Source organism: Amphiura filiformis, chromosome 16, assembly GCF_039555335.1.
Source record: "Amphiura filiformis chromosome 16, Afil_fr2py, whole genome shotgun sequence".
NCBI classification, from domain to species: Eukaryota; Metazoa; Echinodermata; class Ophiuroidea; order Amphilepidida; family Amphiuridae; genus Amphiura; species Amphiura filiformis.
The window spans coordinates 10,547,605-10,558,635 of NC_092643.1; the positions used below are offsets into that span (position 1 = coordinate 10,547,605).

An 11,031-nucleotide genomic window follows, 5' to 3' on the forward strand; every position below is an offset into this window, starting at 1 on the left:
GGTATGGGCGCGAATTGAGGTATGGGCGCTAATTGGGGTATGGGCGCTAATTTGGGTATGGGCGCTAATTTGGGTATGGGCGCTTTAATATAGAAATCATTTTCAGCAATGAATGCTGGGAAGACATTACAGCATATCCAGGAATCGATGAATGAATGACCTTGTTCACCCGCTTGGCCAGCTTGAAACTACACCACATTTCGCCATACTGCATTTTAGAAACGCTTGCTGTTAGAATAAGAAAAAATTTAATGCTAATTTATCGCACATTCTAGGGAAGCGTGGTTACCGTTTTAAAATAACCGAGTGAGAGGGTTTTCAAGAAAATATTTTTCCTGTCAAAACTGAAGCATCCTATGTATGAAAGAAAATATGAATATTAACTGCACATCATATATAACGATTCGTGATACCCAATTGTGGCACATTTGATGTCGTTTATGAGGCAGAGAGTTTTATATACGCCAAAATATTTTTTTAATTGAGCGAGAATGGCGATAGAAAAAACGTTGAAAATTCCATGTATAAATGACATTAGACCCCACAAATGATTACTGTTTCGTTTTTACGGTAATCTAATCTTTTATTTCCTGAAATAACATTAGGGGTCTAATGTGGATTAATTGTATAATTGATGAAAACATCGACGTGTATAAAAGAAGCTACAAGAAAATGGTAGGCCACGCCACATTTGATAATCTATGCTTTTAGTGTACGGCGAGTTCGTAGATCAAGTGTGAATCAAAATCGATATACTATTGTGCGTGTATAGCCTCATTGATTGTCATATTTCTGTATTATAAAACACGCAGTTATCAACAATTGAGCGCTATTGCTTACTTGCTTATGTCGACTCTTGTAGTCGGACTCCCATAATGGCTCTCCAAACTGCTCTGTCAAGCATACAATTCTTGATGTCTGGGCCTGTTAATCCTGTATCTTCTGCCAACATCTTGATATAATCCTTCTTGGGTGCACCTCTTGTTCGCTTTCCATGTTTGGGCTGCCACATAAGAACACTTGAAGCTGCTTCCTCTTCGCTTCTTGCACAGTGCCCTGCAAACTTTAACCTTCTAATCCTGAGCCTCTCAGAGATTGGTAACATATTCCCATATAGTTCTTTGTTGGTGGTGTGCGAGTTTGCCATGAGATATCTAGTGCCTTCCGCAAGAGACGGGCATAGCAGCCATCCATAGCTTTTCTCATTTTGGTTGTTATTGTCCATGATTCAGCGCCATATGTTAGTACCGATTCTACAGTGGAGGTAAACAACTTGATCTTTAGATCTCTTGGTAGATTACTTTTCCATGCTGTTGCATGCTTTCCAAGCAAGTGCCTTTCTGATGCTGAAGTCCTTCTCACTACTGGCAGTCCATGCACCTAGATATTTGAAGTCTTGTACTATCTCCAATTCGCTTCCGTCCAGTGTTTTTATTGAAGACGTAGTTTCCTTGTACAGCATTGCCTTGGTCTTCTTGGCATTCATTCCTAGTCCCACTTTCTGTGCAGCAGCTTCAACAAGATGTAACAGTTCTTGCGCGTCTTTGAGGTTGTCAGCTAGAAGAGCAATATCGTCTGCAAAATCCAGGTCTGTGATTACGTGCGTTGGCTATTAATACACATTAATGTTTTTAAACAAATAAAATTCCAAAATATGGTACGTTTTCTGTCTTTGCTGGTCACTTGGTATGTTGAAGTAATGAAGTTGCGATAGCCGAGCGGTCTAAGGCGCTGGTGTCATGTCAATATCGTACAGGAGTACATTATAGCGGCTCAATGCAGCGTGGGTTCGAACCCCGCCGGCGCCTCTGACAAAATAAATATTTTTTTTTTTTAATTTCATATTATTATGTTAGGGAAATGTGGCTGGGAGAATGTATGTATGGCGAAGAGTGGTGTGGCTTGAAACTTGTTGTAGATTGTCTATTGGATTCTTTTTATCCACTTGCTGCTTTGTATCCATGTGGGGTATTTTCCCCCTATGACCTTTGACCTTTACCTCTGATGACCTTTAAAACTAACCCATAAATGTGGAATGCCCGATACCTATCTATATCCGGAATATCGGAACGATGCGTCGAAGCGCGGCGAAACGCGGCGAAACGCATAGCCGGACAGACAGACAGAGCTCATTATTTTATTAGTATAGATTGGTGGTAACAATATTTCCCACCCGGTTAGTTGTGCATGTGCTACACACACAAAATTACTGTATAACATTCCAAGTACTTGTCAATGTAAAATTATGAAACATGAATTTCATCCATGACGTTGTCTTTTTAAAGACATTTCTTGTTTTATATGACTGGGAATGCTGTTAACATTATTAATTTTATTATTTATTTTATTTATTTTTTATTTTATTATCGTAACTGAATTTAATAGTCCTAAGTCTACCTGTAACATGAACTTATGAAAATTATTCATCGTGGCTTCTCGTGAATCAAGTAGTCATGGAAACCTTTGATTTTGTACACATAAATCTCAGTCAACAATACATAAAAATATTTGACATTGAAATAAGGAAAAAATACGATTACATCCCACGTACACTCGTACTTACTGGGATCATTTACATGGACTTTTGTTGTTTTAATATTAGAAGTGTTAATATACGATTAATTTGATTATTCTTTGCCAAAGAATTGATGCAATATTATTATTTTAATCCAAACTATAAATGATCGAGGTAAAGTGACAGAAAACTCACTCGTTATCTCAGACGCTTAACTGTGGTGTTCTATTATATGGGGGAATTTTGATTTTAAATTTGCGTTTGTCCTAAAAATACAATGAATTTGGTTGAATCCAAGTACATTGTACGTGTAAATTGGGACTGGCATATGTAAACATTACAAATATGGCAAAAAATCAGTTTAAAAAAAATTACCAAACTCATTTTAAAAGATCGTACATTATGGCTTTAAATAGCTTTTAACTACTTTTTAAACGTAATCGGCCTTTTTGACCCCCACCCCAACCCCTAACAAAAGGACTTTCGTTTATGACTTCATCGGCCTTTTGGGTTGGTCCCTTCAAGTTAAAATTTCAAATTGCTACATACCAAAATAACTACTTTGTTGTGTTGAGATTCATCATATAATATCCACATTAACTATCTCACATTGTCTTTATTGTCTTCATGACAATAACAAAAAAATGTCAAATTTGAAAATGTTCAACCCACATATAGAATCTGTCGAGATTGTTTTATAGTACTACGCCTGATGAAGGCAATTTATAAAATCATGTTTTCTTTTATTATTTTGAACATGGCATCACAATTTTTTATGATTTTCCGACATACTAGGGAACTCTTGCTGCTAATAAAAATTGTAAATACCACAAAGATCGAAATGTTAAATTTGAAGAGTATTTGGCGTATAATTTTATTAAACTCCCCAAACTGCCTTATGGCGAATCTTACAAGGGCCAATCACGATTTGATACATTGGGACAAACCACCCTACTGCTTTAGTGTTGACAAAACACTGCACTTACACAATAAATAAAGTGAAAATATGGTGAGTGTTACAATTTCAGCCATGAAGCTGTATTTTCATCTATCTGAACCTCAAGGTGAAACCGGTATACGTAACCTTTATTTCATTTTCGCTTTTGCTCGGGGCCGGGCCCCTGAACCCTCGGGGCCCAAAGACTTCGTCCACCCTGTCCATCCGCTTGCTACGCACCTGGTTATGCCACTGCCCCTACACAGTGACATTAGCCAGTGTCTATATTATTGTTCCCAAAATTTGCTTGTCGATCTCAAGGTCAAAAGTTCCCCGAAAACAGCAGGCTGATTGAATTGTGTACAATTCCATAGTTTACGCGGTTTGGCAATGAACTCTACATGCACAGTAAGAGCTAGTAAGAAAGTTAAATTTAATTTTTGGTATCATATTTTTGAAAATTTCTTAATATTAAGAAAAATCTGACTCGCATCATGCTCAGTGAATAGTTTAAAAGAGAAGAATAAAGAGAATTAAACTTACCAAGAAGAAAAAAGCTATCATCAACTAGGGGGCAACTAGCACACAGCAACACGACAGTAGAACAGGCTCCAGCTCAGTACGACCAGGGCCAATACGCAAGTGCAATGTCGTGGAACCTCACAGTGTGCACGTGTGTGAGAAGCGATTGGATAGCAACGTTTGCACGGTATTTTTGTGGGATATGAGAGCACATCAGACATATCGAATTGCATTCTGAATCCGAGGAATGTCCTTCTGATATCAAATAATTTTACATATTTTTAAATTCGCGATACAATACAAATTTTTAATAATTTGCCATAAATTTATGTTATATCGCGAATTTCACAAAATCTAAATTATTTGATATAAGAATAACATTTTTCGTATGTCACTCGGAAATTTCAGAGGTTAGATGTCAACCGGAAGCGGTGCCATTTTGAACCGGAAATGAGGTCAGAGGTACATAGAGGGCGCTCTTTTGGCATTTGACCGCTTCCGGTTGACATTTAACCTCTGACACACTTCCGGTTGACATCTGACCCCTGACCACTTCCTGTTGACATCTGACCTCTGAAATTTCCTGACATAAAGCTTTGACGTAATTCATTGTATCTCTAAATCTAATGATAAACGTATTATATAAAAACATACATCTTCAGAAAGGAAATGATGCAAGGAATCCAACTAGCATAACAGATTCCTGCCAATATTAACAGTTTTTGAGAAAATCTCAAAAACTATAGTACATGGCGCTATGGGGTGATTTTTGAGTTGGCATGTAGTTTAGTGGAACTATGTTTTTTGGCATCCTTACACCTCAGAGGATAAAACTAGAATTGGTTCTATTTTTGTCTATGCCACCTTATGCTTTCCACGAGAGGTCGAAGATCGTAATGGGGCCAAAAGTTAATATTTTGTTTTATTATGCTGTAATATACCTCACATTATCCCTCTCATTGCTAGGAATAAAAGGTCGATTGTCATATTACGCTAGGGTGCTTAGTTCGGGAGTTATGGATTAAATAAGGTCAAATGTCAAATATCTCATGCACAGAAGCCAATTTTTTTTAATGCACCGGTTCAATACAGATTTACCTTTAATTACTCCTCTCGCGGACAAAACAAATAGGAAATGATTATTTATTTGAGAGATGTATGACCTCAGAATCGGATGAAATCTTGATTGAGACAAATGTTATGCTTGTACATATTTCTGTTGAACTCTCAAAGAGGTGATGACAATTCAAAATTGTACTAAAATTGTGAATTAAGTATATGTTTGAGATTTGTTACATTAAGGGGAGTAATTTGAGACAAGTTTCGACGAAATAGGACGATTTCAAATTTGACCTCTGTGTATGAAAGATTTGACCTATTTGACCTTAAAACACTTGAACTTAGCACAGTAGAAAAATCGACACTTTACTTTTTTATTCCCTGTAACGAGAGGAACAATTCGAGATGCAGTACAGGATGGGACAACTTTTAAGTTTTGGCCCCACTGTGACCTTCGACCCCACGTGGGAACCACAGAGGGCATAGAAAAAATAGAACCAATGAAATTGTTATTATATCAGGTTTGAGGATGCCAAGAACTTGTAGTTTAACGACCTTATATAACATTAATCTACATATTGTAATATTGAAGACCGAATTAAAAAGACTAGTTTGCGTATGACGTACTGTCAAGCATACCAAAAATGCTGTACTGCGCAGGTCAGCAACCAATCACGTCGCGCCTTTGACCTGACGTCAGACGCAAACTAGTCTTTTTAATTAATTTTGACCTTCATTATAGGTAGATCTTATTTTGAATTTTGATTTTGACTACTTGTCAAATGATAGTAGCATTATTATATGAGCTTGTAGACCAAATCCAATTAGTAAATCTCACAAGTTCAAGACGTATTCACACGTTCCAAAGATGTTTACCAAGTTTTTACCATTTAATTGTATTAAAAACAAACATCTTTGAATGGTCACATATGAAGAGCTTATTTCCAAACCGTGTTAAGTCCACAACCACATGTGTCTCATTTACTTCTGTGATACAATCACAATTACTTTGACAAGTTTGACATTCAACATTGAGTTGTACCATCATCAAGTCATTATTTACCACAACTTAACAATATGCAGACTATTTTTCTCATTTGGGGAACAAAGGCCTCACACAGTATTGCTCCTGTGCATCCATCCTCTGTTTGATTTGTAATGGTGCATCCGACTGAAATTATAATACCTCTGGCATCACAACCCATTGCAATATCGCACAGGTAAATCAGAAACTTGTGTACTTAATACGGTTTGGAAATCAGCTCTTCATCATAGTGATCATTACCCCCGGGTCATTACCCGATTGATATTACTTCGTACACTGTTATCCTTTTAAAAGCAAATAAAAGGCTTCGGACTGGTTTATTAGAATATTAGTACATTATAAAATACATCTGCAATGCAGTGAAAAAAGTCAAGACAATCCGATTCAATACCGTTAATGTCAACATTAAAAAAGGAAGAATAACAAGACTGAATTTGACAATGGAAAAAATGAGACAAGAAGGCTAAAACATTTGTCAAGAAAGATTGAAATTTCCAGGTATTCAATTCGTGGCACTACAAAACAATTGGTCCCATTTCTTTCAGTCGACTACACCTGGTCTTTGCGACCTTCGAAAGGTATCCGTACTTTGGTTTAACTTCGCATGTTGCGTTTAACAGTAAGGTTGACTGATGATTCAATTCTTATAATAAGCAAACCTTCGTTCTTAATGAATTTTAAAGTTGCACAAAACACAATTTTCTTCAAATCTGACATACTGCATTACAATCTGAGACAAGAATACCAAAATAGTAAACGGATTGTGTAACAACAATTATTGTTAGGGTTCAGACTTGCTAGACAGACAAATAGATGGTTGAAACCCAGTCAGTATCAGGAATTTGATGTTAGACCAGTATTAACCCACAGGACACCATTGGTCATCTAACAGCATTTTTGATTGGTTGATAACTTGAAAGGCTCATTTCAATTGCCAATATGACTAGGCTTTAAACTATGGAAGACCAAACTTGTATTTTGCAGATGATTTTATCAATACCCTCCTTGATTGGTTCCAAATTGGACACAATATTCATTTTGGCCATTTTCCCATGGGGTTATAAAAGCTTGAATATCATGAATACATAACTTTATAGAATGGACCTCATATCTACATAACAAATTATATGGTTTTTTTAAAGTTAAGTCCAACCTAAATACAACCGAGAACTTAATATATTTTACATAGGAGGTATCTTATTAAAATATTTTAAAATATCCTGAATCTTAAATTTTACGCATATTATAACTAATAACATAGGCTACTCTTCTAATCTTATAGTTACATATTTATATTGATTTATAGGTTTTTGTAAGAAGTGCCTTAATTGATCTGGACATAATTTTGTCGGTGGACCACAATTTAAAGAAATAGTTTGAGTTTAGTGATCCTCAAGTGATATCGTTTCTAATCTACACTTATTTACAATCCTGCGGGTATGGAGATTACGAAGAACTGGCTATACCGATTAACATGATTAATGTTCGTTACTCAGTCTAATTGTACTATATAGAAATTATACATCACTACACTTTTAATAATTGTGTACAAAGATATAGGCCCATTAATTAATACTTCTTTTCCCAGCCAAAGTCCTGTCCGAGTGCATCAGTGACGACCTACTGACTTCTACGCTTATTTACAATCCTGAGGGTATGGAGATTACACAAAACACATGTGTACATCTCTCCAACATCACAACAATAACATTCAATACAGTTCGTTACTCTAAAAGTGCTATTTATAGATCGTTACCCCTTCAATAATTGTGCAGAGAGATTATGCCCATTAACATGATCAATGTCATTATAATGTACGTGTTTAAAAGTAGGAATAATACTTCTTCTCCCAGCCAGAATCTCCCGTAGCCTTTGCTGTCGCTTCGCATTCCATTTCATGCACCTTGCAGGCGACGAAAGCCCTTACAAAGTCCAGTCCGAGTGCATCAGTGACAACCTTGTCTTCAACGAACGCCTTAAGTGCATCTTTCATGTTGGTGGGCAGACGAGCAATACCGGATGATGGTTCCAAATATTTGCTGTCGTAAGCAGAACCTTTGATAGGCTCAGGTAACGGAAGTTTACGTTGGATGCCATCGATACCAGCTACTATCATGCCAGCAAGACTAATATACGAATTACAAGCAGAGGCTGGCAGCCTGTTCTCAAGATACGTCCCATTTTGATCTGAAACCTTTGCGCGTATGACACAACTCCTGTTGTCAAGTCCCCATGTTGCATTGACGGGTGACCATGAGCCGAGTTGATAACGACCAAGGCAGTTGATGGTAGGAGCACTCAGTAAAGTTAGTGCAGGAGCATGTTCTAGAATACCTGCAATCCAATGCTGAGCCACGTCTGAAAGATGATATGCGCCATTCGCGTCATAGAATAAGCTTACCTTGCCATCAGCGTCCCACAGAGAGTGATTCAAATGTGCCCCGCTGCCAACGTGCTCTCCTGGATCTGGCTTCGACATGAAGTTCGCGTTGTAATTATACTGACGTGCTATTTCTTTTACAGCCGTCTTGTACGTATGAGCATTATCTGCTGATCGAATGCCGAATGCAGGTTTGTATGACATTTCCATCTGACCCGGGTTATATTCCGTCTCAATGCTCTCAATATCGATTCCTACTTTGTAAAGATCTCGCTCAACTTGCTGAGTAAATGGCAGATTGAAACTTGAACGTACAGTAGACTGGTACTGGTAGGTCCCAAACGCATATTCTCCGGTGTCTAGTTTAGTTAGGTGAAACTCGTGCTCTGTTGCTGCTTTTAAGGTGTACCCCATTTCTTTCAGTCGAGCGCATTGGGCCTTTGCGACCTCCCGAGGGTAGCCGTTTTCTGTTTTTACCTGCGTATGTGGCGTTTAACATTACCCGTGCTGTATTAGGGACCCATGGCAAAATAGTAAAAGTATCTAGATCGGGAAAACACATGCTATCGCAATAACCACATTCGCTATAGTAGCCGGTCCCTTGAACGAACGCACAAGCTGGATCAAGCGCCATGACGGCCGCTCTGAGGTAGGTTTGTCCCATCGAAGCTTTACCTGCAAACTGGCGCGCAGGGATTGTTTTGCATCGAGCAATTCCATACAGATCTGATATCTCCATTCGCACATATTCAATGTTATTTTCTTCAATTGTTTTCAATATGTGTTGGAGATCCATATTTTGATCCATTAGTCACGAACACAGACATCTGTGAAAAACAAAATTGCAATAAACAGTGTTAGTGTAGAATTGTTATGTTATATATATAATGTTCTAAAATTAAGACAAAGATATAGAGAGGGCGCAACACTAAATCACTCCGCATTTTATGTAACAACGAAATTCGGCTAATATAGTCCATAGTGAATATGAGATTGTAGCGACCATATCTACCGACAAGTTCACTTAAAATCACTCAATATCGGCTTATTTGAATTCGACAAGTGTCTTTAATGATACCATGCAGAAAAAAACTGGACAATTGATCTCAAAAGCAATTCTCTGTGGCGGATTAAGAGAAAACCTGATTTTGACATGTGAGTGGTGGTATATTTTTAGCTCTTTTTTTTGCACCGCAAAATAGCGAAAAAAGTCAATGGTCATCGATATATGCCGACAAAAGTTTTGGAATCTAGAGAAACAGAGCTTTAATTTGATACCAAATTTATTTTGCCAAGTATTGCAGGGACGCTAGAAATGGCGCTTGAAGTAGGCCGAATTCACACGTTATCCTATGGGACGCTGAATTAGTGCTGCGCCCCCTAGAGTGCGTGTTCACACCCCTACAAAACGTGGGCAGAGTCATAGACCATAATAAGTGTAAGCTGCCATTTGCAATATTTTAACAAATGTATTTACTTTGGATCAATAACACATAAAGAACACCAACTACCCATTAAAACAACGTGGTAGTTTCACTATACAAAAAAACTACCAAAACAAAAATAATAATTTTAGGGTAAAATTCTTAATTTAGGGTAAAATGCTTAATTCTAGGGTAATATTTGTAATTTCAGGGTGAAATTCTTAATTCTAGGGTAAAATTCATAATTTGAAGGTACTAATCCATAATTTCAAGGTATAAGTCATAATTTTCGGGTATAATTCATAATTGAAGGTACAATTAATGTAACAATGTATGCATTCCAAAGGCAATCCACACCCACCCCTTCAGGATTTTGTGCCTCGGAGAAGGCCTCATATTGATGCCTCCCCCCATTAAACATCTCCCGGTGCCTCTGTACAGGCAGGGGCATCTGACTTAACAATAAAGACTTACAATTGATGGAGTTCCAATATCAAGAGCCCTCAAGATTCTAGCTATGTGATCCTGGACCAGAAGTTGTGGACGGAATCAAGTTTTTGCATTTGGAGCCCGTTTCTTAAGTTTGGAGCCCGTCTTTCAAAATTTCAGGTGCCCAGCACTTTACCTCCTAGCTATGTATTGCCGGTATTTTGTTTTTGGTATAAAATATATTATTTTAAAACATCTGCTAATACTGGCAGCTACATACTTAATTTATTTTTAAAAATTGCCTATTTAATTCTGACATTGCTATTAATATAACATATATAATTTTATCAATGATCATATGGGCTTATACAACCAGCATTGTTTGCAATTCGGAAGACTCTTTTCAAATTTAATTATTTTTTTAATTGCTGTGCAATGAATCAGACAGCGTCTTTTTGACGATTTAAATTTGATTGCCAAATGACTCGTGCAGATGGTTCACTGAGTTTTGAGGTTTCTTGATTAATTGCATTCATGATGTTGTTATATTTTTGCTGCAATACCGTAAAACCTCGTCTACAAGCATATAGAGTGCCTCTGGTAAAAGCTAAATTATTCCAGGCGCCATTATGGAGTTTGAGCAAATAAATTACAGATCCAAGCATATACAAACAAGTATTATTGTAAGACCAATCTATTGTATTCGAATATTTACGCTTG

General features: G+C 37.2%; 1 protein-coding gene across 1 annotated transcript; it reads right to left on the minus strand.

Moving 5' to 3' along the window:
- Positions 1 to 7,900: 7,900 nt before the first annotated feature.
- On the minus strand, positions 7,901 to 8,872 carry LOC140172422 (lengsin-like). Its single transcript, XM_072195569.1, has one exon. It carries the CDS (start codon positions 8,870 to 8,872, stop codon positions 7,901 to 7,903), a length of 972 nt encoding a protein of 323 aa, XP_072051670.1.
- Positions 8,873 to 11,031: the final 2,159 nt, after the last annotated feature.